A 27,424-nucleotide genomic window follows, 5' to 3' on the forward strand; every position below is an offset into this window, starting at 1 on the left:
TGCAGGGCAGTGGGGTGCCCGGCTCGTTGACAGCTCCCAGTTCCCACTAAGCTAAACCGGATGAACGGTTGTGGTGGGGTGGCATGTCTCGGTCAGAACCTAAGAGTATTGCCAACCAACCCCATCCGGATCTGCAACGGGTGTGGAAGATGCCGCCCTCAACAAGAAAATTTTCCCCACGTCGCGATGGGCGCATGCAACGCGCACACAAACGACAGCCGTCGAGAGCCGAACTCCATCCGTGAGTCACCCGTTGGCAAACGCTCCGGTCCACTCCTCTTCCCATCTCGCCTGTCTCCATCAACCCCGCACTAGGACAGCATACAGCGTACAGCGTACGAGCGTCCCATGTCGGTCGGTTGCACTTAGAAGTCGGCACCGGGGAGGTGGTAGAGCTTCTGAACGTCGTGGAGCATCTTCTCGTGATCAATCTCCAGGTCCTTGAGGAGACCGTCGTTGAAACCAAAGACCCAGCCGTGGACGATGGGGAACTTGTTCTTGGCGTACGACTGCTGAATGGCGGCCGTCTTGATGACGTTGCGGCACTGCTCGAGTACGTTGAGCTCGACGAGTCGATCGTAGCGAGCATCCTCCTCCTTGATAGCGTCGAGCTCAGCCTCGTGCAGGCGGTAGACGTCGCGAATGTTACGCAGCCAGGGGTTGAGCAGACCGAGGTCCTTGGGTGTCATGGCGGCCTTGACACCTCCGCAGCCGTAGTGGCCGCAGACGACGATGTGCTTGACCTTGAGGTGGCGGACGGCATAGTTAATGACGCTCATGACGTTGAGGTCAATGTTATTGACCATGTTGGCGATGTTGCGGTGGATGAAAGCTTCACCGGGCTCGAGGCCGGTGATCTGCTCGGCGGGGATGCGCGAATCGCTGCATCCGATCCAGAGGTACTCGGGAGCCTGGCCCTGGGACAGACTGACGAAGAAGTTAGGGTCCTGCTTCTTTTTCTCCTCGGCCCATTTGCGGTTGTTCTCGAAGACGCGGTCGTGCGTCTGCTTGAGGTACTTTTCAATGTCGCTTTCAGCCATCTTGCGGTCGGGTCTGAGTGAAGGAGGGGTAGACGATGATGAAGGTGCGCGTTTGTAGGCGATGTGGGAGAAGTTAGATGTCTGGTGGCTGTTTAGGTGTTGTTGCTGAGCTCCAAAGGTGGTGTTGGTGAATCTGAGGAGAGGACGTGAGGATTGCGCAGGGGAGAAGAAGAGGCGGGAAGGGAGGGAAGGCGGGAATGGGTTCGCTTTAAACATTAGAGGAGATTTATTTATGGAAAGATCGAGAGAGTGCGAAGCTAATGGAGGAGTCCTAATGGAGGACGTAGCTCGGTGTTTGCTGCAGGTAAGCGGACCTTTGAGCTGGCGGGAGCGTAGAGGTTGTCAGGTCGGAGCAATGGCAGCCAAGGAACCCAAGGATGAAGGAAATGTCGCACCTTTCCTTCTTCCCACGGAAGATTTGTTGGGAAGGTCCGGCGATCGCGCACCGCTGGCGGCTGCACGCGCTGCCGCTAACAGAGGACCACAAGGAACCACAGAGACGTCACTGCGCAGCCTTCAGGACGGTGTCGGGGACGGTGCGTGGACGGTGCGGCCTCCTCCTTGATAGTCCGGCGCTCCGGGCGGGTTGTTGGGGTGACGAGCAGGCTAATTGCAGTTCAACTTGGGTCAAGATCATCGTGGATGGGGACCTCAGCCATGGTGGATGACTCGAAGTGTTTGTACAGTGCAAAAAGGAGAAGAGGCGGGGGAGAGAGGTGAGTGCCGGCAGATACCATCGTAATCTTGGCGAAACGGATGAACAAAGGTTGATCTAGACTTCTTTCTAATGATACCCAGCCAAAGGCAAAGGAACAGGGGAATGATCGATCTCGGACGGCTAGATCTGGCTGATTGTCTTCCACTCGATGCATATATAATTGGGTTCTAGCAGCGATGATCCTGCCGGGACAGGGAGAGCAACGGCCACACAAGTTTCAACTATCACTCTCGATCTCTTGGCTTATAGCACGCGACGGGATATTGTCCGGTCTTTAATCCAGCCAAGACGGTCAATTCTCCTTACCTAGGCTGGTCTGGATCAATTGGTTGACATTCAATTCGCATGTGCCAAAACCGGATGATCTTTCCGGTTGAGTCAGGGAACTAAACACACGCAATCTGTCTTCCAGCTGACCAGGTCTATCTGCGCATGAATGCGGCACGATCCCGAAAACCCGGCACCACGGCCCCCGAAGAATGCCGGCGTGTCCCCATAAATCCCGTAGCCCGGCACCAAAGGGCACCGGCCGCCGCCCTCCTTGGTCCGGACGCCAAACCGTTCCATCTGAAGCACCAACTCGTCTCGCTAGAGAAATCCCATCAAAGTGCCGAACCTTGCAGATGATACCCCCCATATCTCAAAACTCAACGGGTCGCCGCGGACATGAGAGCGAGCGCAAGGAAGGGGACCCAGCGGGATGTGCAAGCGCCAGGACCTCCATGGGCACAGTGCCGACCACTCCTCCCACCATCATCACCGAAATCCTTCCGACCAGCTCAGGCCCCAACCGTCCCCGGAATTCGTGCCATCACGACAGCACGCAACCACACAACCACACACCCAAGGGTCACGCCAGCAGAGCCACTCTGCGCACCCGGTCTGATCACTCAGTCCAGTGAGAGACGAGACTGCTTTTGCTCTTGAAACCGGAGCCAAGGGGAAACCCCTGCATTGTCAGTGTGCCGGCGCCGATAAGCTTGTTACCTTTCTCGGCCGACGCCACCAATGGTTCATCTTGTCATCCACCAAGAGCCTCACAGAGCTACGGGCACATCCTTCGTCTTAGGAGGATCTAACCAGCTGTCATGATGATAGATGGCGGTATCTATGGCGGCTAAAGAGCAAGTATCGAGACATCTGGGCCCTACAAGATGTTTATTTCCTAGAGTGACAAGATAATGAAGATTGAAAGCTGTTCCTTACTCGCAGGACAGTCGCAATGAAGTTTCCTGGTTGCATTGCAGATCGCTCAGGTTGAAGGCAAACTCATCACCGTTTCAAGACGAGGAAACAAGGCGTCCCGTGAGCGCAAGTCACGCATAATAAGCATTCGTCGCATTCTTGCATGCTAGTGTCCAGTGCTGATTCCTGATACATAATTATGGCAATCCCTCTTTTCCGCTTCCTGATCATAACTGGTTCCCCGAGTGAACTTCCATTTCCTTCATAGATGCCACCAGTTGGTATTTTGTAATACAACTCCGCTCTGGTAAACGAGTCCTTTCTCTGGTGTACGAACAAAGACATGGTCGCTTTGGACTTCTCAAGAGGCCTCGGCCTGGTCGCCACCATCTTGGCCCTGTCACAAGCAGTTGACGCCGCCATCCTTCCTCGGCAGAGCAATGATGCCCTTCGACCTTGGGTGACGGTCCAAGCCGATGGCGCAGCCAAGACAATCACCCCGACCGTCAACGACGGCAAAACCACGTCTGCTTTCACTGGCAGCTCGACTCTACCCACAGCAGACGCCAATGGCGCCGGTTCCTTCCTTCTATGCAACCAGGCTGCGGGAGCCAACGGCGTTAACCAGCCCTTCTGCTCTCCCAAGGCTGATAGCAAGGTTGATGGAGGCAAGACCTATTGGAGTAAGCATCATCTTCATGAACGATACCCAACTCATGGGCATCGCTAACGTGGAACTAGTAACATGGGACACCAGCCTCTTCCCCTTGCCCAACACCATGGTCCAAGTCCAGGGTGACTACGGCGTCACCAACGCCATCGACCCAGGCCACGGCTTCACCTCCCAAATGCTCCCCGCCTCTCAGGGTCACTTCGCTTGGGCAGCAGTAGGCTACAACATGGCCGCCAACGAATCCCTCACCGTCCAAATCTTCCTCGCCCTCCCGCAGACGAACGGCTCGATCACCGCCCGTCACCCGGGAGCTAAGGTCAGCATCGTCAACCGACCTCAAAACGACAACAACAATAACCAGAGACGACGCGGACCGAACGTCTTTGGTATCGTTCTTCCCATAGTCTTTGGCGTGCTGTCTCTCGGCGGCATCGCCTGGTTCGTTTGGTGGTACGGCCGCAGAAAAGGCATGTTCTCGTCCCGTGGCGGGGGCTACGGCGTCGGCAAGAGCCGTGGCCAGAGGACGGCTGACGTGAAGATTGGACTTGGAGATAATGCGTTCTCGTCGCCTGATCGCGGTGTCGAGATGATGCCGCCGCCGCCCAGACCGCCTCCGCCCTCATCTTCGGAGGGCAATGTCTTCCGTAATGAGATGAGTAGGCAAGAGAGGAACGAGAGGGCGCAGACCATGATGTGAGATCAATTTCAATTGTCCTTGATAGGGTCAGGGAATACCAGATTGTACGACTATGAGGTAAATGGACACTCGTTAGTTTCTGTTTGGGGAGTTATTGTGCGACAAACCTGGAACCATAACGTTACTTTAATCCAATGTAATACCCCTTTATCTAGAAAGAATAACCAAATGAGAAAATTACCGAAGAAAAATCACCATGGACGTTAGCTGGAGCAAAGCCTGCATTCTAAAGTAGAAATAGGTGAAGATTGAGTATCGTCTACCATTCAACAACTTCAGTCTCTAATTTCAGAACCAACATCGAGGGAATCTCAACAATTTGACGCTTTCCTCTTGCATCCTCCAAAGGCTTCTCACAGGCAGGCATCGGTCTTTACCCTCATCACCAAATAGCTCGAGGCATACGAAAGAAGTTGAGAGGTGCCCAAGATACATGCTTGAATTTAACCATAGACTCATTGAAGATGGAGAAGTTTCATTGCAGGAAGCCGTGTTCAGATATCGTACACATCACCCAACTCGATTCTCATCTCCTCACCGAGAACTCGCCGAGACCCTCACCGAAGACAACTGACCGAAGACCAAAAGGAGACAGGCGCATGCTGGAGGGTGGATACGAGGGTGGGTTTGACGGTCCACTCAGAGGCTCTCGAAAAACTGTGGAGAGATACTGATAAGCACAGACCACCCAAGGGTTTTCAAACCCCAATCACTCCAGGATCCACCCACCGGAAATTCTGACGGCGCATCTCGAATTGCGTGTGTGTGTCTGCCGCGATCGACTTTGGAACTTTTTCTCCCCTTCTTGACCCCGTCCGCTCGAGCATCAACTAACCCGACCGTCCTTCACCCAACGACAACAGTCAAGATGTCCGCCGCCTTGAACAAGATCGCTGCCAACAGCCCCTCGCGGGCCAACCCCTCCGAGCTGGAGACCAACATTGCCCAGGCTCTGTACGACCTTGAGAGCAACACCGCCGACCTCAAGGTCGCCCTCCGCCCTCTGCAGATCGTCTCTGCCCGCGAGGTGAGAACTACCTGAAGCGATATATTCTCAAAGTCCTGAAGACTTCCGGCCCGCGAATTCTCCGGAATCGAAAATCCTGTTCCCAGCCGCCGCGGAAATTCAAGCATGAACAAGCACGAGCATGGGCAACCACACCCCCCAATTGACGAGCGCGATGCGAAGCAATGGAATCCCCGAAGCCTTTCTCTCGATTGAAACATATCAGGATTGAAGAGGATCAAAAGGGAAAGAAATTGCTGGCGTTGGAATCGCGCCTTCAAGTCTTGGGAGGTGCTCATGACTGTGTCTTCAGCTACACCGTGGCGGCGGAGATTTGAATGCTGAAAAGAATGATAATCTCAGGAACAGGACGGGAAGCGGTCCAAGGCATCGTCCTGGAGCTCGCATGCTGACTTGTGATCTTCCTATAGATCGAGGTCGGCCACGGCAAGAAGGCTATTGCCATCTTTGTCCCCGTTCCTTCCCTGCAGGGCTTCCACCGCGTCCAGCAGCGGTAAGTTTTCTTCTACTAAACCCACCTTCATCATCAAAAAACTAAGTCCATTCACAGCCTCACTCGTGAGCTCGAGAAGAAGTTCTCCGACCGCCACGTCCTGATCCTGGCTTCCCGCCGCATCTTGCCCCGCCCCAAGCGCTCCGCCCGCTCCCGCAACAACCAGACCCAGAAGCGCCCCCGCTCCCGCACTCTCACCGCCGTCCACGACGCCATCCTCACCGACCTCGTCTACCCCGTTGAGATCGTCGGCAAGCGCCTCCGCACCAAGGAGGACGGATCCAAGCTCCTCAAGGTCATCCTTGACGAGAAGGAACGCGGCGGTGTTGACTACCGCCTCGACACCTACTCCGAGGTCTACCGCAAGCTTACCGGCCGCGGTGTCACCTTCGAGTTCCCCCAGTCCGGCTCCGCCGAGTTCTAGATTGTCTTTGTCTAGTGTCTTGTGCATGGGCGGGTGTTTGGTGAAAATAAAAAAGGAATCATGGTCAATGATGGGTTTGGCATTTCGTCTGCTGCAATGAAGGCATGACAATGACTGGTTGGTCAAAAGGGTCTGGCGTCTAAAGGGATATAGCTTGGGCGATTCAATTACAGGCTGCCCAAAAAATGCATATACAAGAACACTTGACCGCTCCTTCTTAAATAACTGTTCCCAACATTGTATGACCAGTGATCTTTGCTTTATGCCATTTCGTAAAGTGTAAAATTGGGGGGTATCATTCTTTATTTGACGTGAGTCTAGTCCTGGTTGATCCGTCCGACTCCCAAGACACACCAGTAAGCCAGCTCCCTCTTTTCCCTCGCCTCCTTCTCCCTGCTTGTCGCCGTTCCGACATCGCCTTGAGCCTCAGTCTCCCACTCGATGCGCACAAACATGGGTATCTCCAACACATCCTCATCCTCGCGAAGAGCGCCGTCTCCACTACCGCCACCTTGCTGATGTTCAGGCCTCAGAGAAGCCGGCACAACCTCCAACACAATGCTGACCCAATTGCGGCCACGCTCGTAAATCTTGCCCACCTCAGCCTGCTGCATCCCGCCCTCTTCACCCCTCCTGCGCTCCTTGTCGCCGTCGTCCTTGAGGGCATCATCCCACATGTCTGTGTTGGCATCGATCTCGAACTGCGGACACAGCACCGTCACAGTGCTGGCGAATCGGCCAGGCGTGCTCGACGGTGTGGCCAGCGACACCTTGACCGTCTCGAAGATGGGGTTCTTGAAGGTCAGGAGATACTGCACGGGCTTGAGTGGCGTAAGCCACAGTTCCTGGGGTATCGGAGGCCGAGCGGTCGAGGGGAGGTTCTGGACCTCCGACTGCAGCGGTCGGATGGTGATTGTGGGAATGTAGCTTCCGGCCACGAGGCGGATGCGGAACCGCGTGTTCGAGATCTTTGCCTCCGGCTTGCTGATGATGTGTCTGCAGAGCGGGCATCTCTTGGATCGCTTCGTTCTTAGGAGATAGGGGACGGGCCGGAGCTCGTCTCGGAAGCGTACGTGGTCTTGCTGCAGACAGTTCTGGGCTAGAGTGGTTGTATCGTCGGGATGCGTATGCCTGAGTTTCTCAATCTCTTTTGACTCGTCCAGATCGGTTGTCTTCAAGCCCTCGTCAGGACTGACGGCCTCCCTCATGATCTGCACCTTACCACGGGCCTGTTTATTACTAAAGTTGTTCCCGGTATACAAACTCATGATGCGTGACAAGGAGCCAGGCGAATTGAGGCCTAGGTCACCCAGTGATGAAAGTCCACCCGCTGAGGGGTTCGAACTGGCCATCTGGTTCTGATAGAAGGACTTGAGTTGCGCAAACTGTAGTTCGACATCCATGTCCTCTGGGTTCAAGTGGTATTCCCCATTGCTCTCCTTTTTCCTCTCCTTGTGCTCCTTAGGAGTCAGCTTGGGCTGGCCTCCATTCTGTAACTTGGCCAACTGCCCGTGAATGCCATTGGGTCTGTCGAATTTGACGCCGATCTCGGTTGAACTCCAGTTGCAGTATGAACATGACAGGACGTAGGAAGCGCCTTGAGGAGCTGTTCCATCAGCCGTGAGAAGGTTGCTCTCGGGCGGGGTATCGAGGGCCGTAACAGCGAGGGGGCCAACGCAAACGGGACATTGGAAGCAACTTCGTGTACACCTGCGGTGGTGTTAGCAACCGCCGCAACTCTCGTCCGACGCAACCCTTGTGCATACCTGTTGCCTTCGCTTTTAAGGTTGCTGCTGGGAACCTCAAACAAGCAATTGGGGCAGTAGTAGGTGACAATCTCCTCATTGACGCATCGTGGGCACCGGATCTGGTGACAGTCTTCGCAGTACATCAGATGCTCCAGAGGGTATAGGCTGAAGTTGGCGCGCGGGGCGCGCGGGTCGAATGTCCGCTCATCGTCCTCTGGGCTTCCCGGCGTTGACGACCCGTCCTCGCTGGACTGGTGAGTCTCGGAGCAGGGGCAGCGGATGTAGGTGTAGGGGGTCAGAGGTGCCATTTTCGCTCCGACATAGTGCTATGCGGAGTGGATTCCGGATTGGAAAGGTGTGGTATGCCACGAGGAGGAGGGCGACTGTGCCGCGCAGAAAGGCTCGAGGAAGGGCGTTTGAGAGTCTGCACGCAGCTGTCTCCCGGACGCGACAATGCTCCTCACCGAAATCCCGCGCGGCCAGAGCCCAGGAGGGCGGGCTGATAAGACCGATAAGGAGGTGAGCCTCTCGTTATCGATATTGATAAGCACACCATAGTTCGCCAGAGATGCATCCTTATGTAAGCGGCGACGAGCTATTCCACCCTCCATTGCGGTCCCCCACGCTCGCGACTTACATGAGAATCAGCTTGGTCCCTCCGAAGGCTGCTAGCTTTTCATCCATCGCCTATTGATGCGCTCGACTGCATGAACAAAATCGCCTACTTAACCGGAAAACTCTTCCTATGGACGGACGTTATTGATCAACATGCTTCGAGCTTGTCAAGTCCACGCGAGACTGAGAGCCGGTTCTTGTCAAACCATCGTCGGTTTCTCGCCAAGGACGCCCTGAGGGCGCTTTCACAACTGTCACCTCACTCCTCGCCACGGGCCCAATGTCTTCAACGATAGGCTTCGGTGTCTCCGGTTGGAGGATTCGAGAGGCTTCCCGCATCTGGATTATATGACTTGCACTTGTCTTAAGCTTCTCTCTGCCGGCCGCCATGCCGCCGGCCAGCCTCGCTTGGTGGACCCCGGTTTGTCTGCGGTTTCCTTTTACCGTCCACCGTGGTCCCACCGGGCTGGGTCTTCTTTCTTCAGCTTCGACGTTTTCGTTGCGGCCCGGCGCTGCGCTAGTTGATGGCGGTCCAGACCTCTTCGAGTGCGACAGGACGCCAAAAGCCAACCGCGGGGTCTAGGTCGTGCAAGCCCTTCCGAAGCGAGCGAGGGCTGAGTCCTCATGGCTGGGCCTGTCTTGCCTCCGGTCCGGTGCTGGACGGGAGCCCTTGCCAGGCGGGTGGGATCCGCCTCCGGAGCTCCTTTGTGCCCAATGACTCTGAGCCGATTTCTGGAAAGATGACTGTCGCCCCGCGTGAGGGATGGCTGGACTTGGACGACTGTGGTCAGCGCGGCTTCTGCCGTGCAGATACCCTGCATCTCCTCTTGGAGCCGCTGTTCCACGCAGGGCAGAGGCCCGTCAAGGCGTCGTTGAATGTGCCTGTGAGTAAGTGGCCATGTCCTTCTTGCACAGCGTAAACGCCAGTGTTTTGGGTCTTGAATGCCTGCAAGCTTTCGTCGAATCTGTTAAGCGAGGCACACCGATGAGGGAAATCTCGGGTCGGAAAATATCTATCTGAAGTCGAGAGAGCGGCAAGCAACAGTCCTGAAGCTATCCCCAACGACGGGAAAGAGGGCTTTTCTGTCGGCCGACGGCATGAAGCTAGGGAAGCCAAACGCACGCTCATCGTTCCATGGCGACGGTTCTCTAACTTGGTCTATCCTGGTAGATCCCGAGCACCGGCCACCACTAGCGACCTTCTGGCAACGTAGCACAATATCGGTCGCAAGTTACTGAGAGAGAGGCGAGAGGTTTATCTTGTCTGTGCTACAAACAGTAATTACGGAAAGCGGACTGATCTGGCGACGACAAAGACTACATGGCGGCCGACCTTTCGAGCTTCACACTTACGCCATGGAGTTTCCCGCCGCGAGGAATATCCTCATGCGGGATGACGCTCTTTGGCCTCGAAGACTATGTATCAGCAGGTCTACCTACGTGGGTGCAAGACCTAGATTCAATGTTGCCTCCCAACAGGACGAAGACGGTCGAACCTCAATCCACACCTCCCGGATGCGATCTTGGCCGTTATATCACATTGGGATGACTTCACAGTATGGCCGCCGTGTGACTTTGATGATTCAGCAGAGAAAAAGCCGATTGCGATCGTCCCAAGACAATTAGTAAAGGGAAGCCCAGCTCCCGGTGGGTTAGTCGCCAATGTTCATGAGACATTGCTTAATCGAGCAAGCGGGACGCGATTCTGACCAATCATTGAGCTTCTTTGTTGATGCAAGCCAACGCCGAAGCATGCATTGGGGACGGCGATCCCCAAAGACAAGCACGACAAGCCCCCGGACTTTGGGCTGATGGTGGGCAGAGGCGAGCCAGCATCGACGCTTTGCATCACCATCCTATCACTAGCATTCCCCAAGTGTCCTAGGGAGAGGGGAATGTACACGCAAGAATGCTCATGTTATTGAGAAAACAAGTCACACTTGGCCTTGCCGATCACTCCAACGTCGATTTCGGGTTCCGTCACAACAGCGTTTGTGGAGACGCAGAGACTGTTTGAGACCTCCAGACATCATACGTCGCCGTTGAAAGGCAAATTGATTCCTCTCGCCGCCCTTCTTTGCGAGAAGCCGGCTCACGGACGGGGAGCCTGCAGTGGCACAGCCTGGAGCTGACGGATGCGGCAGCAGCAGCAGTGTTCCTCAGGAACAGGAACAGACTCATTACTCCTGTATGCGTATGCTGTCGCACGGAGTCTGAGAAATCTGAAGAGCTGCCAACGCATCAGAGCTGTGGATGACAGGCACATTCGCTTGGCCAACCTCGAAGAAGCTGCAGACCAGGGCAGGGTCCGGACTGAGGGGTTCATCCATTGCTCTAGTGGCGGCCCGGTCTAAAACATGGCTTGGAGCTATCCCTCTGTCTCCCGCCGCGTCACTCGACACTCTTCGACAGGTAGCTCGGACCGTGGGCAAGCTGGCGGGTCTTTGCCAGGACGCAGGTGTCCAGTCCAGTCCCGGATTTTGGGTCAAGTTGTTCTTGATCCGGGACAAGTGACATAAAGCCATCCACACGCCCACCCGAAGACATTTTGCAAGGTTTTTGGCGTCCATTTCCCCATCCAACCAGAGCTCTCTCGCCCATCTGGACCGGCTGCTTTCGACCAGACCCGACAACGTAGTGGACAAGTGACGATCCGGAGTCATTGTTCACTGCTACGGGCGTACTGGGTACCCCCGCTAGTTACCGCACTCCCTTCAGTGATCACCGTAGATCTGACAGGGGTTCCTGTGGACTATTGGCGGTCCGGAACACCTCCTCTGCAGTCATCGGCGCCATCCACTGCTGTCAGCTCTCAATCTTGGTGAAGCTCTCCGTCCGCATCCAGCTGAGGTGTGAGGCTTCCCGTCACGGGAGCTATCCAACGATCGCACATATCAACGTCCCTATTCCCGCGACTTGTCTCGCGCTTGAAGTCTCATCATGTACGGCCGACGAGATTCTCGGAAACGAATGTCTCTACCACCGACTCGCACAATGTCGACAACATCAACACAAGGCTGGACGCCTAAGACGCTTGGAAACCCTATTATTGAGGGAAGGATGCCTAAGAATTCAAGAGTCAAGAGGTGGGATGGTGCGGCAAGGTCTTGTAGTGATTGGGATAATTTGAGAAGAGTAAGTTAATCCTATCCATCATCGTGGAAGAAATCTGCTTGCACGATGTCTCTTGACTTGAGGTTGTTCGCTAACGTTGATGTCTCAGGACCCTGAATTATGGTTTCGTGGCGGAAATTGCTTCGTACATTTGTACGGCAAAGGGCAGTCCCGCAGAGGACCTGCATTTAAGGTACCTTTCGGTGCTTTGCTTTCAGCAAAATGCCATCCGTTTGTCAAGAGATTTATGGCTCGCGACATGCCCGAGACGCCAGGTTCATTCTATGACCAGTATGATGACTTGGATCGGTGGAATGCTCTCAACCCAAATGAGCGAATCGAGCTCTACATTCCAGCACCGCCAATGGCCGACAAGGAACAGGCGTTTTCTTACCATCTCGCAACAAGAAACTTTTTTGCATGGATCTTTCGCCGCTCAGTGGTTGGCGAGCATCTGGGCACCGCGCTCATCGGCCTTCTCAACAGCATGGCAGAGTTCAGAGGCAACGACCAGGATAACGTGTCAGATCTTACTTCTTACCTAGACGAGGAGGGTTACTACGACATCAAGGGTCTGCCGCAACACGCACTCGCTATGCTGCATTTGGCTGAAGTCTTTCAATTGAGAGACTTGTACGTCGACGCATTCAGCCACTGCGTTGGAATGAGCGAGGAGCTCTTCTACAGCCCCGAGTACCAGGTATGTTTCGCTCAATGTCAACGGCTGCACGTTTGACTTACGGGACATAGCATATTGGCTCAGTTTCCAAGACCCTGATCCGACGGGCCCGGACTGAGATGAACTCACGGCTCAGCCAGGCTGGCGGCATGCTCAAGAACTTCCTTGAAGAAGAGCTCTCTGAGACACATCTCGGTCTACCAGCAGGCGGACGTGCCCACCTGGACCGATTCCGATCTTTCATCCAATCATTTTACACGACAAAGTTTGGCTACTACCCGCCACTATCCTTTGACACTCGGAGCAGCACCATCTTCGATCCTGAGATCTTGAGCACCATGTGCAAGGACTTCAAGGCCGTCTACGACTTGCTCGTAGATGAAGAGTTTACGTCAATTGAGAGCAGCCCGTTGTTAGCGCAAGGCGGGATCTGCGCCGTGCAGAGTGTCCAGGAGTTCGATGACCGGTGCAACTTCAAGTCTCTCAGGCACCCGCTACCGTTACTGCCCGAGACGGCCAGTGACAAGGCATCCCGTCGCATGTCGCTGCAGTGGTTGGCGAACACCGCGCGAGGTGATAAATTGAAGCCTGACCAGCGCCTGGTGGCTCACAGTGCCATGATCAAGGCGATGAACATGCGCGACTCAAAACTCCTGGATAATGACTTTGTCCGGGCCTACCGGAAGTTCGAAGAAGACTCCGTATCACCTCTAATCCGCGTCGACAAGGCCGAGAAGATTAGTCTCGTCGACGCCCGCAAGGTGCGCTGGATTATGATTTACGCAGTCTATCAAGTGCTTCTTAGCTGTACGCAACCTCCACCAGAAGTTCGCGATACTGTCGATGCCGACTATCATCTCGCAGTCTCTTCCGAGAAGCTGCCACCCTGGAAGGAGGGACGTCAACTGCAAACCCTCCTGCGCAAGCAGACAGATATGGCTGCCGACACTAGGCGGTCGCAATCCGTCACGGACTGGGCAACGGGATGCCACGGGACACCGACTGCCATTGCGTCACCTACTATTGACATCCGACCAGATGTTGACTACACTGCCAGATCTCGCCGTGACGAGGTAGCCTCCCGTCGACAATCATCATGCGGAGTCCCAGCCGCCGCCGCCGCCCCCGCCCGCTCACGAAGCCGCAGCTTGTCCCGTAACAACCCCTTCCGGCGATCTCTCAGCATCTTCCGTAAGCTGGAAGAGCAGTGCGCACCGGCGCCTCGCAAGGCAACTTACTGCGAGATTGTGGTCCACGGCTACGGCAACGGCACCAACGCCGTCAAGAAATGGGAGGGACCTCCCGCCGAGGTCTCGCCCCGGACGTTGGTCGCTCCGCGCTCCTTCTCGACCTCTTCAGAGTCTAGCGGCGCCTCCGAGGCTCCCTCAATGGGTGGCCACAGCTACGCGACCGTCGACTCCACGGCGCCGCCTACGTCGCCCGACGCGCCATCCAAGAACTGGCCCAACCAGGAGTCGCCTATGCTGAGCCCTGTCCCTCTGCGAGGACGTCGGCGTATGAGAAACGTGCTCTCCTTCGCGGGGACACCTCCCCGTGCCAGCTCCTCGGAATGGACCGTCACTAACCGGCGCCATAGTGTTATCGGCGCCGGCGCTGGTAGCTACGCTCACGACTATGAGGAGCTGATCAAGGAGCAGGAGGAGGACTTCCATCGTCATGAGCTGGAGCCTCTCCCCTTACAGATTCGCAAGTCTTCGGTGCCGATTCATGAGTCCCCAGTTTTGGGGCAGATGGATGTGCAGCCTGTGTGGGAGCAGTTCAAGGACCTGGGCGGACTCACCAGCTGCTCGCCTTTGAATATCTAGACCGACTTGGTGTATTAAGTACTCTGGTCGGGATGTACCAATGATAGTGGTGTGGTGCAACTTGTGTTTTTTTTTTGTATGTATTCATTTCGGAAATGACGAGATACCCTGTCGCACCCTCCTTATCCAGGCCTGCGCATGGCGATGATTGATATGGGCGTTGAGGTTGGGCAAGGAGTTCAGGCCGGGAAATGCCATGACACATTGTACAATATTCTTACTGCAAAATCCGAGGGAAAGAAATGTGATACGAACCAATTGTCTTTTCCCTTTTTACTTGAATTATGACTTGCATAGCCCAGACGATACTAATGAGAGGAGGACACCTCTATACACCACCATGTTTGTTAAAAAGTGCATGTTGACAGGCCGATATGGACTACCCTACCTTAGTATGGACTGGCCTCTCAAAACGTGGAAGCTTTTCAATTCGCCATTGATCTGTGAGATACATGTATTATGAGGTATTGTGAGCACAAGTGCTGACAGCATAGGCCTGTCTCGTCGCCCCTCGGCGTTTGATTTGCATGGTACCTGCAGGAATGCAGCCATCGTGGATGTGGTGGAGGAGCACATGTCAAGAAATGCGCGACCTATCGCACGCAACGTCAAATCAGGATCGACGCCACCTCAGAGGAGGGTAGATGAACCTTTTTTCCATATCAAACATTACGCATATGTCAACGTATATATATACATCTCATATTTACCAGTCCATCAGATTCCTTGTCCCTTTGTCGTCTTGAAAGATACATGCGGCATGTAGCGCCATCTGGATAAGTGTAGGTATAGAACACGGATACCCTACCTTATAATTACTCTCGCAAGAAGAGTCAATCCGCGTTAGGCGTCTCGAGCGCGACATCCATTATTCAGTCTTGGTAGTCTTCGACGCGAGGGCCAGCCCGTCGACGATCTCGCTGCCCATGGAGAAGATCATGTAGCCTGATCCGAGGAGCCATGCGCCGCTGTAGTTGCGATATCAAGTCAGCTTCTTACCACATTGCGATCAAGCCGGCTATACTGGGAAACAGGCTTACTTAGGAATGATCCAGAGGAAGAGAAGGTCCAGAGGGGGGTTGTGGCCAATGTTATCGAAGCCAGAAAAGTACTCGTTCGCCCCTGTCGCATCGTCACTGTCAGTATGTCATCGCTTCGCAGAGCTCGGGGCGCAAAAGAGTCGCGCTCACAGTACAAGACCGTCTTGCTCAGGGTCATTACAGCCGCGCTGAACCCAATCACAATAGCCAACGCGCCCGCCTTTCCGCCAACAACCTTCTTCAACCCAGCCGGCCCCTCGACGGCGCGTCCCCGCGAGAAGTATAGCCAGTAGTACGCAAGATACATGACCGTCTCAACAGCATTCAACGCGCCCTGCGCAGACGTGAAGCCGTTGCCGGCGTTGAACGCCTTCCATCCGTATACGTGGTCGACCTCGCCGTAGAGCTTGTAGGGCGCCCAGACGGGCCAGTGAAGGTGCCCTCCCGGCATCGTCCAGGGACGGAGGAGGACGTAGCCCGTGTCCCAGATGACGAGGGGCAGGGAGATGAGGAGCCAGAAGCAGGTGAGGGAGGTTGGCGCGTGGGACCAGCCTTGTGGGGTGGACTTGTTCTCGGGGTGGGTTGTGGCGGCTGTGACGACGGCGCGGGCTGTGGAGGGGATGCTTGGGGAGGCGTCAAGGCCGTTTGGGAGAGCGCGGGAGGAGGAGCGTGTTGAGACCATCTTGTCGTATGCGCTGGGGTCTATGGATTTGGGTGGGTTCGTGATGTGAGGGTATCGTGGAGGAAGGGTTTTGCTCGGTGTGATCCGTCGAGTCGTTGACGCGTTGTTTATCGGGTGTAAGTGCTTTCGTGTGCGTGTGTCGTCGTCAAAGAATACGAGGAGGAGGGAAGCTTCGGAAAGGTTAATTGAATTGAGAAGGACAAGTACAGCTAGCTGTAGCAACGCGGACCAAGTCAATTAGACTGCCCGTCCCACTGTCCCAGACTCCCAGGGGACTGATCAAACGGTCGGGGACCACAGTATAAGTGATCCGTGCCGTTACACTCCACATTGAGGAACCGACCGGCAGTCCTGGAGGGATCGAGGCTTGAGCAACGGTGGGTGGCACCCGAATACGACAGGCTGACTGGCGCAGCGGTGCTGTTGTGTCGCAAAGCTTCTTTGGCCCCTCGGCGCGGAATTGTGCAGTCTTCCCGAAACGGTTCGCGTCTAGAGGGCCCGCGGTGCGATTAGTCAACCCGAGTGCCGTGTCCCCACATTTTCAATGGATGCCCGGTGATCCGTGCTCCTCTACTGAATTGCGGGGGAGGGGCAGACATTTAGGTACGGGATATTGCCAGGTCTTGCTTCTGCTCGAAGAGAGTCTGAACGACCAAGGCTCAACCAACACATGACCAACAACTTCAGGAATATCTACTCAAAGACATGGGAAGACATTGTAACTCCAGGACATCTGTGTACATGCCTAGCTCTGGCCTGCATTGGCCAGCCGGGCTGGACTTAAACCAGACACGGAATGTCAAACGCTTGTCCTACTCCCGCACCGACGGATACATTACTCCCGTCAAGAGCATTACTTGAAGCATTGGTTCTGAAGATAAATCCTGCGAGAAAGGACCCTTGTTCTTTCGAGGTCTGCTCGAAATATGCCAGCCACTAGCCAAAGCTCAGCCAAGGCGCCGTGTACGCCTTAGGCGACTTGAGCACCAGTGTGCTTAGCTTCCATCAGCACAATTGTGCTCTCCCATTGTCGCATGGCTTAGGTGCCCATGCGGTGGTAGGAATACAGGGCCGGGTGTTGATATCCCTTACAACTCAAACTCGGCTCTGTGATCTTGCCATCGCGCGGTGCTGCAGGCAAGGCCGCAAGTTGCATTAGTTGCCTACTAGTCTCATGATCTGATTGTTCGACAGAGAGACGCCACTGACACGTAAGTAAACAGGGCAGACTGAGACAGGGTGACGAGAACACGAACCGCCCAACGCTCAAATAGGCACTTAAGTACTTCATCTTGACCCTTAAAAAAAAAAAGTAGTCACTGGGGAGCTCGATCGTCCTCGACTATTTTGGACCAAGTGTCACTCCAACAGCAACATTATCTCGCTAACTCAATAGCATTCGCAAACCTCGGTAATCGTATCGGGACCACACTCACCATTCGGGATTCTAAGCAACATGGAGGTACGTGAGGCGTGGATGGGCGATCGACCTACTGCTTGGAGCAGCGGCTATGATATCATCCGAGAGATCACCATCGCGAGCCCCCGAATGCCGGCAGAGTCCGAAGATCAGGAACGGATGCGCACACGTCAGCGCGAGTCTACCATTACCTCAATCCATTCAAGGTATCCGCTCCGTACCATCTCGCTCCCCCAAAGCGGAAACCTCAACATTTATGAGGGCAAGGCTGGGTCCGGTGCGATCGCCGGAGACGCGGCAGTTGGATTCTCTGCTACAACGACAGAAAAGTACAGGGGCAATAGACCGTCGTCAGCCATGCCTCAGTCTCATTCTAAAGACGGCGGTTCAGAGCCGCCAGAGCCGCCAGGGGCCTCGAACATGAATGAGGTTGGAACCGGAAAGGGCAAAATGCGATTTTTTGCGTGCCACTACGTCAAATACGATCCCTCTCAGTGCGGCTGCTGTTCTAGGACCGCAGCCTGCGAATTTCCCACGATTCGTAGACTGAAGGAGCATTTGTTAAGATCACACACAGTACCTTCATCAAGAACGGAAACAGGTTCCACCCCTGGGCGCCAGACATCAAGCACCCCTAGAGAGCTATCGTCCGGACCATCAAACCTACAACATGTATTTGCTACTGAGGCGACTACACTGTCGGCCGGCCTTTCGCCTTCGAAAGCTGCCGCAATACGAGACTATTGTGAGCAAAATCCATTGAGGGAATGGTATCGTATCTGGGACATTGTATTTCCCGGTAAACCTCAACCAGCTTCGCCGTACATCGACCGAAACTCTCCTGTCTACAAGCCCTGGCCTCCCCGTGTCATGCCAGATCTCGTCCGCAGTCGAAGGCGACAAGTCCCCAGATCCGATGTCGATGTTGTCGACTCTTCAGGCGAAATCGTGTCAGGGATAGACGCTGTCTCCGGAAGGCCGTCTTCGGCAACATTGGAAGGCACGAAAACATTCCGCAATATAAGCGGCCTAGTTTTCAGAACTCTGCAAATTCTCGAAGAACGCCTGGAGATTGCCCAGTGCCAGAAGACCGGAGGACGAGGAGGAGGGAAAGCTCCTAGTAGAAAACGTGGCCGCCAGTCTGAAGATCAGCAAGGGGAACAGCAACAGCTGTCGAAACGGCACGCGGGGTCTAGGAAGCAACAAACCGCCCCCTGTCAAAATAACAATGAGCCCCCCGATGATGACGATCCGGATAACTTGGGTCCCGAAGGCGACCAACACAGTTCCAGAGAGAATACAGAACAGAGGTTTTTGGCCTGCCCCTTCTTTCGCAAAGACTCAGAAAGATATGCAGCGTGTGCGATGCTTCATCTCAGGCGAATCCGGGATGTCAAACAGCACATGAGAAGAGGACACAGTCGACCAGCCTTCTACTGTCCCATTTGCTGGAAGACGTTCCAAAGAAGAGACGATTGCGACGGGCATATCGTGGAGCGCTCCTGTGATGCCGGGGACGCATCAGGCCCACCTTGGATGACAGAAGAACAAGACTCTTTGTTGGAGGGAAGGGTCCCAAATGCACCAACAGAAGATCAGTGGTTCAGCGTGTGGGATATTGCCTGTCCCGGACTGCCACGCCCAAGACCAGCTTTTTGTTTTCTCGGCAGAATGGTTGAGGATATCAGTACCATGCGCCGAGAGCTGTGGAGGGAAGAAGGCCATCACATAGTCGAGGACCTCGTCTCCGAGCGAGAAGCCTCACTACAGCAACCCCTCACAGAGGAAAACAGGAACCTTGTTGTTATGTGCATCATTGGTGCTGTCAGCCGCGTGCTAGAACAACCTGAAGTTGCACAGGCGGGGCAAATCCGTTGGAATTCAGACGGTGATGATCAGGTTGCCGTAGCAGCAGCACCCGCGCCAGTTCCCCCACCCCAGAACCAGACACTGGTTCATGACGCTCATGGACATGGTTCCAACACAATCCAATATCAGAGTCTGGAGATGCAAGACAACTTTCTCCAAGACGGCCACACTCGCATCACCGATGAGAGTTCCCATTTCAACGGAACGCAGCTGGGCGGGCTGGCCACCCAATGGTGGGACTCATCAAGTCTGCAACCTACTGATGCCGACGAATTCGATGCCGCCATTTTCAACGAGGTCCTGCAATCCTTCGGCGATAGTTACCCGAGCATGTTCAACTTCGCCGACGGAGCTGACGGCGCATGAAGGCATGTAAAAGACACAGAGCGGATGCGAAATGCAGTGCGTGGGACGAAATTACAGCCAGATTGATCCAGTCGCGCCTTCCTTTGAAGAGAGCATGCGGAAGTCATGACAAGGACATAGCTAAGTCGTGTTAAGAACCGGAAAATTATTGAAAGAGATCATGTTGTTGAGAAGCTTCCAAAACGCATCTATGGAAGCTTTTTGCTGTTTGTGGACCATCGGGTGATGGATGGCATGCTTCGCGTGGGATAGGGAAGCCAAACTGTGATCGTAAAATGAAGTCTTGGGCCACCAGATCATGGGGTGATCTGTCTCAAAATATCTCAGTTGTGAGAAACTTTGAGAATGAAATATCATGGAAGGCACAGGTCGGTCAAAAAGCTAGCGGTTCTGATAGCGCATCGAGAATGGACCGAGAATGGCCTCACAAGTTGACATCAAAGTTTGCGAGCAACCCCTCCAACGGGCAAGGCAACAAAATACCTACTACTCACATCATCAGAACGCATCAAGAACGAGATGATTTGTAGTACACGAAAGCACGTTTCTGCTATTGGATTACGCTGACGTGTCGCACGAATTGCGCTGTGAAATCTACCCATGTCCTGAATGCTACCTGTGAAATCCAAGCCAACTCCAACTTCGTGAAGTTCACCGAATCTGGTCCTGTTCTCGAGATGGCTAATGCGGGTATAATGCCACTATTGAAAGCATTGACGCCGAAACAAGCACCCTATGCCTTTCCAATAACCGATTGTAATCGACCCAAGTAAATATGAAAGGAAAGAACATGGCGAAAGTACAATATGAGAAGGACAGAATCAATAGTGCAAATAGCATCTCTTTGGGGACCTTCCCGGCTCGCGCTGGCATTCGCAGTGTTCTGATGGAAGGAGGCTACTTGGTGACTGATATTCTTCATCACCGAGCGTGTCGTGAGCTATCACAGGATCATTAATGAAACGCGTCCAGTTGTCAGTAATGATCGGGTTGATTGTTGCTTGTCGCTGGTTCAGCCCCTGCGAATACAGATTGAGCCCAGGTACAGGCGGAGCATAGGGCGACTGAGCCTGTCCGACGCCTGCGTAGTGAACTCGGGGGAGATTGGTGGTTAACATGTTATTTGTTCTGAAGCGAGGCCAGTCGGTTTGATTAGCCATCCACTGCTGTTGAGCAACGGCGCTGTGGTTTGACAACGCCAAATTGTATGACATGTGTGCTACTCGGGCACGATGAGGGTTCCTCGGAGCATTGAATGGTTCAAACGGGCTCTGAAAAGGATTAGACCTCGACCGGGGTTGCAATCCACTGAAATTGGCTGTATTTGTCGGACTGGCTGAGTTTGGGGGAGACTGGAGAGAGGCCGTGGCGGGAGCGGAGCTGTTGGGGAACACTTGGCTTTGAATGGAACGCGTAGATGAATTGGAGGGACGTGACGAAGGTGTAGGCGATGACTGAATGCCGATGACAGCTTGAGAAGAAGTGTGTTGCTCGACTGGCGATGGCGACACTGCCAGGCCTGGACCCCAGCTGCTGTCTAGCACACGAATGACCTCTTGGACGTCGTTGTCACTCCACCCAAGCCTTAGGCCAAGTTGTTGCACACCTAAGGCCATTCTGGGAGCGACCCGGCGTCTTGTCGCGAGCTCGTCGACGTCGTCAGAGTAGGGGGATAATGGTCTCTGCTCGCCTGGGAAGATAATGTCCCAGATCTTGAACCAGAATTCCTTCTCATCTTCACCGCGAGACTTCTTAAGTCCCCGAATAGAAGCTATTTGGTCTTCGTTTAGACCAGAAGCATCGAAATTACAGACACCGGCACGGCATGTTCGTAATCTCAAATGTGCGCTGCGCTCTGCGAATGTGTCGAATAAGGAGAAGCAAATGACACAATGGATGGGCTGGCGGTGATTGCCTCTACCCTCTTCTGTCATGTGCCTCTTGATATCCCTCACTTCGTCGAATTTGTAGTGTCGGCAGCACTCATGAGCAACAGTGTCGTGCGCGTAAAAGTGGCACGCGAAAAGCCTCCCCTTCCTGACGGTTTTTGGTTTGGGGGCGACCGCAACACGCTGGCGTTTCCTACTACGCCCGCGGCTTGTGGTACTAGGAGTAGCGCTCCCGCCTGACTTTGTAGCTCTCTTCCTGCTCCGACGTTCTCCAGGTTCAGAAGCCAAAACCCCATCGTATTCGTGAGTCTTACTACCTGAAGTGATGCTCCCTGGTCTGCACACGAACTGCGCAAGGTATACTTTAGGCTTGGTGACCACTTCTCGAAGTAGCTGTGAAATGGGTGGGCGAGTGAGGAAGTCGCTGAAGGTCAACCAGCCTGTAGACCATTGTTCGATGACCAGGGAACGTTGATTCTCGTTGGAGCGGGGTGGTGCCGGCACCAAGTTGCCGAACAGAGCGACAGCAACTGGCTTCAGCAGGCAAAGACCAGTGCCACATACTGCGAGGAAGCTGTAAAGGCCATAACGAATATTGAGGTCGTCGCGTTCCAAGTCTGGCCACGGAGAACATGTATGCTGTGCGAGTGTTGGACTGAGATGATGGGAGGGAGTTTGCACTACGGTAATGCCGGCCCAAGAAAATTGAACGTGGGAAAGGCTCAGTTGTGACGGGTTTGCGAGAGAACCAAAGAGCGAGTTGAGCAAATGCGGACAAACTCTCAGTGCGTCTGTAGCAGTGGAACAGACGTCGCTGACGGTACACGAGCCTCCTAATGACTGGCCCCAACTGTTTCCCCCGAAGGTCGACAGCCGGTTGGCCGCAGTGTCTGAGTAGACGATCAAGCCACTCGAGAGCCTCAGTAGCAAACTCATTGGCAAAGGTGGTTGGAATCTAGACAGAATGTTTCCAGGCTGTTGGCTGTGAACGTCTGCCGGGCAAAGGATATATGATAGTCTGGTGGAATCGTAAGAACTGGAAAAAGAGGAAAGAAACCAGTGACTGCCTCCATCTGTGGAAAATCCTGGAGGAAATCCAGTCGCCTCCTCAACCGACTCCTCTCCTTAGCGTGGCTGCCTTTCTTCAATCTCCTAGTAAACATCATTACTTCTCAAGTTCTTGCGTCCCGACGAGGACACGGATGAGGCTCTTCGGCCGGCCAGCCAGCATAGTCCAGCGTACGGAGCACTGCACAGCCATTGCAAATTTCCCGGGGCGGACTCGGGGGCGTTCTGATCCGATTTGGTTCCGTCGAACTGTACAGTATCGCGCCTCTCTCGCGTCTATCGAGCCCAAAGCAAGGCTGTCCGGTCTCGTAGATTCTGATCCAACAATGTACCCTCTCCCTTGAAGTGATTCTGTCGCCAGTCACTTGATTTGCAAGCCCATCGAGCCATCTCTATGTTCTCAGGCGGCCACGCCACCCGAGACTCTAGGCCCATGTGCGAGGCAAGCCGTTGCCTTGCGCCAAAACATCCTCTAAGGTCAGGAAGCTTGATCCGGATATGCGGTGCTACAGGAAGTTTTTCCACTTCGGTTTCCCTGTAAACCTGCATCTACGTCACTCCTGATCAGTTGCACGCGATAAACGGGCAGATTGACACGTCGAAACGCGCGACTGCTCGTTTCTACGATGTTGGAGTGCGCCAAGTACTCATGGTAGCGACACGCCCCCGAGGCGAACCATTCTTCTCGCTCCACACCTGTTCGCCCGCCGCAGTTTGGAAGAGAAGCGCAGCTGCTCAAGAAATTGCTTTCAATTGCGCACAACTGCGCTGCGCGATGTTCGGGGGAAACGCGCAGTGAAGAAGGGACGCATGGTATGGGCCTACTGGAAAGACATAGAAAAGAGGTGAAAAAGGACACTGAACTGTTCCCGTCATTCGTTTCTCAGTCACAAACATTCGCCTTGGTAAAGACAAATCAAGCAGTCTTGAAGATCCAGCCAAAAAAAAGAAGAAAAATCAGTCCAGTTTGAAAACTCGAGATGCCGAGCAACGATGCACACTCCCTTCATACAGGAGATACAAAGTGGGTGTTCGTGTCTCTTACCGACTTTCGTCATGCTTATTGTCCAGCAGATTAGGCAAAAGCGGCCAGCAGGCTGTGCGGACCACTAGAGTCCAGGCGTGGATAAAGGAGGAACCACCAATCCCGCTCGCAGCTTACGGTTTCGCACAAACAGCCGGCAGAAGACAGGGAACACAATTGGGGATAGAGAAGTTTGATAAGGCATGGGGGAAGGCTGCGAAGAGGTGAAGAAGATACCCAATACAAATCATGCATGTACCTACACACCGCGAATATTGACTGCATATCTGGTTCCATGACTTTGACCTGAAGCCTTCAAATTGAATGGTTCGCCAACAGAGTGCGTAACTTGGGCCAGATGCGCCGAGACGACAAGACGAACACTTGTGCACTTTCGGGCTGCAAATGCGTTCCCCAACCTAGCTAGGGAGGCTTATCAAATGTTGCACAGCCCTTAGATATGCAACCATCTCGCTCCCTTTCAGTGGAGAGCCGTGTCCAATCCCACTTGTCGCACTTGCCGGATCTCGAATCAAGCCTGGTACTTGTGCGCCGGCTTCTGTGACGCTGAGCTCGGTGGTGTGGAATTGTTAGCTTGCAAGTTCATTAGGCGGGACATTAAGTCATAAGTGCGCGTCAAAATCCTCATGGTCCAAACGAGGGCTGTCATTAACCTATAAGTCTGGGATTCCCACACACCATAGCTAAAGCCCCCTGAATCGAGAGATGTGTTCTGGGACTTCGAAAATGATCTCGGTAGCTGGCTTGTAAATGCTAACAGCCCAACGGCTGAGGCTCAACCATGGATCCAAGTTTTCAGCATCCAGACTATCCTGACGACGTGGACGTGGCCTCCCAGCTATCAGGCTCTTACTTTGTTGTTCCCTCGCCGGCCACGACGTTCTGGGACGAGCTTGGATCGTCCTGGCCATGGCTCCCGTCCCTCCGGGAAGAGCCAGAGACTTGTCACAGCGGTAGGTTTTAGCAGTATGCCTGGAAACTGAAAATCGCTAAAAGCATCGTAGAAGAACTATTTGGAAGTCACTTCTTTGGCGATTGGATACGGCTACCGCCTCCAGACGAACCATGCGTTGGCCCTGCTCTCCCACAGGGCCATCCTTCAAACCCACACAAAGAAGTGTATCCTGAGCCTGCAGGTTACCAGTCCGCGGGTGTTCCTAGTTTCCATGACCAAAGCTACTCTTATCAGCTCTCACAAGGTCCGTTCTGGGGTTGTCAAAGATAAAGGAGTAGCTCTTACATTCTACATGTACTGATGTAGCTCAGTTTCTGACACGAGGACCTTTCCCGAGCCAAGCGTAATTCTATCCAGTCCGTCGCAGTGGGCGAGACAAGCCACCCACAAAAGCGGTGATATTCCATCTAGTCAATACGTTTTTCCATGTGAGGGAGATACAAATCCATCACCCGCTCCTGATCAAACACCTAGCTTGACTTCCAGCAGGGCCGGCCATCGCAAGCGGCCGAGATCCGAGATCGAGGCCTTGGATAAGACAACGTCAAGTGGGATTCACGTAAAAAGCGTAACTGCAGACTATAGCGAACAAGTAGAAAAGGAGCTTCACGATGTGGAAGCAGGATCACCGTCTAGCAAAAGACTCGCTTGTCCTTTCTACAAGTTTGATCGAGTCACGCACCTCCATTGTGCTCGCTTCCACTTGAAGAGAGTGAAGGACGTTAAACAGCATCTTCTCAGGAAGCACCGGTTCCACTGCGCGGGCTGTCACGAAGGATTTAAGGACAAACGAAAGTGCAAGGGACATGTCGATGACCAGCAGTGCCAAAGTAGAGCCGGCCCGCGTTCTGCTGGGATCGATGAAGGTATCTCAGAACATCAGGTCAATGATCTGTTACAGAGGATGAACAGCGGTCCCAAGGGCGATGAACACTCCTGGTACACTATCTGGGATATCTTGTTCCCGGGGCAATCCTTTCCAGCTTCGCCGTTCCTAAAGAGCGGGGTGGAAGAGGTCATTTCTACTGTCTGTGACTTATGGCAGAAGAATGGTCCCAAGGTCATCTCATCTCTCAATAACGACCCCTTACAGACGAGCCTGATAAACGGAACAGAGCTGCCCAAGACCATGCCAGTCTCCCTTTCGAAATCGTCCACAAGCGACAATCTGTTGTTGATTTTGGGCCGGCTCGCGAAAGTCAGTGCAGCACAAAGCGAAGGCAATGAGGCAAATCTTCCAAGATCGCGGCTCTGCCCTTCGTCACCTGCAAAATACTCACCGTCCACGACATTCATGACTTTGGGAAAATTCGACGACAAAGAACTGGAATTTGAATCTCACTGATATGATCGTGTCTTCTCCTGTCAAGGTTGCGAAGTCCACTAATGTAAGACTAATATCGAAAAGAAAGGCAGGGGAATTCAGAAACGTGGGCAGATGGAGTATGGAGAATCCAATTGAGCTCATCATAAAAGACTTCTGATCCGAAATTGTTCTTGAAAGCCCAAGATACGCAAGCCCTGCTTGAGTGCCAGCAAAAAATCAGTGGCCAGTTTGTATTTGCGGCGATTCACCTGGGATTCCAGTCTTTCAAAGTGACACGAACCTGACAACTCAAAGTAGTTTAGTAGGTCTCTGCACTTGCAAGTACTTAGGCCAGACTGTCTGCCATCGACACTTCATTGGTTATGAGGTAATTTCAGATTGCCTCTTAAAAGAAGTTAAATTCATCAGTGTAGCTTCGATCTGCATGTAACATTGAATACTTTCAATGGTGGCAAAAGCGTAAGGCAAGAGGATATACGGACAGACGGAAAACGTAATCGCCAGCACATATTCATGGACGGGGATAGGTCTCGTAGGTCACTCTGGCACCCAGCGCCTTGTGCTGTTGAGACTGAGAAGCATGTTGTCCCGGGTTCATCATGTGGCTTGACTCTATTTTGTAGCATTAAAGTACCTAGTTTACCACACACACCGAAGAAAAAAAATCAGGCGTCAGGTTGCGCCGGAATCCAATCTTGACTTGTGATAAACCCCCTTTGCTAGATGTGAAAAACACCGGCGTTTAGCAGTGTCGACTCATTTACGCTTGGAGCAATCTAAGTCTGGTAGGGGATTTCAACATTTCGTCCACCATAATGTCAATAACCTCCTGAAGCACCGCTTCATCAAGCTTCATCAGATTCGCACTCTCTTCTCTGAACCTTTTCCTCCCTTTGAGCTTGCGAGACTGGTAAAAGTTCTTGAAGTAGACTACTCCAGAGCCCATTGTGTCGCTTAGAAAGGGAGACTTTGGCTGTTGAGTTTTTGACGGATTCAGAATCTTCCAGACCGCGAACCACTGCCTTTTGCGACCAGGAAGCTGCCGAGTCCGTGAAATGAGATCGTCTTGATCCTCTGTCACACGTGCCTTGAAAGCAGGATCATCTGAAATGCTGCAACCTTGTTCAACAATGTGTTGGTCTCGCAAGTAAGCGTTACAGAATGTATGAGCGCAGATCGGGCAGTAGTAAGGGACACGGTGCGACCTCCAAATATGATCTTTGACATCCGACATTGTAATCAAAGCCTTGGCCTTCAGACATTGAAGATGTTCCCAAGGGCTCTCAACGAACAAGGGACACGCAAACTCAGTAGATCGAGCCCGAATGGCTCTTCGCTGTGATTTACGTGGTCCGCGTCTCCATGAACCTACAGGGAGGTTGTTTGTTTTGCTTCGTCGTTTCTCCCTTTCTGTGTCGTGATTGACGATGTGCTGGAATATCTGAAAATTCTTGTACGCCTTCCTAGCTAGACCTTTGACAACGATGCCATCATCCAAAAGAGCTGTGTGATTAGCAAATGACT

General features: G+C 53.5%; 10 protein-coding genes across 10 annotated transcripts; 6 read left to right on the plus strand and 4 right to left on the minus strand.

The window, feature by feature from the left end:
- Nucleotides 1–365: 365 nt before the first annotated feature.
- Nucleotides 366–1,040, minus strand: BDP55DRAFT_727619 (carbonic anhydrase; the record flags this gene model as incomplete). The annotated part of the gene is made up of 1 exon (XM_060579328.1): nt 366–1,040. The coding sequence occupies one exon, from the start codon at nt 1,038–1,040 to the stop codon at nt 366–368; it is 675 nt and encodes a 224-aa protein (XP_060430821.1).
- A 1,034-nt stretch (nt 1,041–2,074) lies between these two features.
- BDP55DRAFT_101459 (uncharacterized protein) lies at nt 2,075–2,845 on the plus strand. Its single transcript, XM_060565300.1, has one exon. The coding sequence runs from the start codon at nt 2,238–2,240 to the stop codon at nt 2,658–2,660; it is 423 nt and encodes a 140-aa protein (XP_060430822.1). The 5' UTR covers nt 2,075–2,237; the 3' UTR covers nt 2,661–2,845.
- A 441-nt stretch (nt 2,846–3,286) lies between these two features.
- BDP55DRAFT_630908 (uncharacterized protein) lies at nt 3,287–4,313 on the plus strand (the record flags this gene model as incomplete). Its single annotated transcript, XM_060572220.1, has 2 exons — nt 3,287–3,626; nt 3,685–4,313. The coding sequence occupies 2 exons, from the start codon at nt 3,287–3,289 to the stop codon at nt 4,311–4,313; spliced, it is 969 nt and encodes a 322-aa protein (XP_060430823.1).
- A 729-nt stretch (nt 4,314–5,042) lies between these two features.
- On the plus strand, nt 5,043–6,479 carry BDP55DRAFT_660847 (40S ribosomal protein S7). Its single transcript, XM_060574663.1, has 3 exons — nt 5,043–5,340; nt 5,751–5,833; nt 5,891–6,479. The coding sequence occupies exons 1-3, from the start codon at nt 5,182–5,184 to the stop codon at nt 6,255–6,257; spliced, it is 609 nt and encodes a 202-aa protein (XP_060430824.1). The 5' UTR covers nt 5,043–5,181; the 3' UTR covers nt 6,258–6,479.
- Nucleotides 6,480–6,574: 95 nt separating this feature from the next.
- Nucleotides 6,575–8,313, minus strand: BDP55DRAFT_550323 (dynactin p62 family protein; the record flags this gene model as incomplete). The annotated part of the gene is made up of 2 exons (XM_060569011.1): nt 6,575–7,967; nt 8,024–8,313. The coding sequence occupies 2 exons, from the start codon at nt 8,311–8,313 to the stop codon at nt 6,575–6,577; spliced, it is 1,683 nt and encodes a 560-aa protein (XP_060430825.1).
- Nucleotides 8,314–11,614: 3,301 nt separating this feature from the next.
- On the plus strand, nt 11,615–14,239 carry BDP55DRAFT_549864 (uncharacterized protein; the record flags this gene model as incomplete). The annotated part of the gene is made up of 3 exons (XM_060568969.1): nt 11,615–11,755; nt 11,844–12,434; nt 12,485–14,239. The coding sequence occupies 3 exons, from the start codon at nt 11,615–11,617 to the stop codon at nt 14,237–14,239; spliced, it is 2,487 nt and encodes an 828-aa protein (XP_060430826.1).
- Nucleotides 14,240–14,878: 639 nt separating this feature from the next.
- Nucleotides 14,879–16,411, minus strand: BDP55DRAFT_767557 (uncharacterized protein). The gene is made up of 3 exons (XM_060580991.1): nt 15,430–16,411; nt 15,280–15,361; nt 14,879–15,207 (listed from the first exon to the last, which is right to left on the minus strand). Exons 1-3 carry the CDS (start codon nt 15,959–15,961, stop codon nt 15,108–15,110), a joined length of 714 nt encoding a protein of 237 aa, XP_060430827.1. The 5' UTR covers nt 15,962–16,411; the 3' UTR covers nt 14,879–15,107.
- Nucleotides 16,412–17,120: 709 nt separating this feature from the next.
- Nucleotides 17,121–19,754, plus strand: BDP55DRAFT_101551 (uncharacterized protein). The gene has a single exon (XM_060565301.1). The coding sequence runs from the start codon at nt 17,418–17,420 to the stop codon at nt 19,614–19,616; it is 2,199 nt and encodes a 732-aa protein (XP_060430828.1). The 5' UTR covers nt 17,121–17,417; the 3' UTR covers nt 19,617–19,754.
- A 401-nt stretch (nt 19,755–20,155) lies between these two features.
- On the minus strand, nt 20,156–22,646 carry BDP55DRAFT_660860 (uncharacterized protein). Its single transcript, XM_060574664.1, has one exon. It carries the CDS (start codon nt 22,439–22,441, stop codon nt 20,438–20,440), a length of 2,004 nt encoding a protein of 667 aa, XP_060430829.1. The 5' UTR covers nt 22,442–22,646; the 3' UTR covers nt 20,156–20,437.
- Nucleotides 22,647–24,186: 1,540 nt separating this feature from the next.
- On the plus strand, nt 24,187–26,244 carry BDP55DRAFT_660866 (uncharacterized protein). The gene is made up of 3 exons (XM_060574665.1): nt 24,187–24,571; nt 24,623–24,817; nt 24,885–26,244. The coding sequence occupies exons 1-3, from the start codon at nt 24,400–24,402 to the stop codon at nt 25,916–25,918; spliced, it is 1,401 nt and encodes a 466-aa protein (XP_060430830.1). The 5' UTR covers nt 24,187–24,399; the 3' UTR covers nt 25,919–26,244.
- The last annotated feature ends 1,180 nt before the right edge of the window (nt 26,245–27,424 follow it).

The sequence above is a fragment of the Colletotrichum godetiae genome (genome assembly GCF_030913485.1).
Source record: "Colletotrichum godetiae strain CBS 193.32 chromosome Unknown BDP55scaffold_16, whole genome shotgun sequence".
Lineage (NCBI taxonomy): Eukaryota > Fungi > Ascomycota > Sordariomycetes > Glomerellales > Glomerellaceae > Colletotrichum > Colletotrichum godetiae.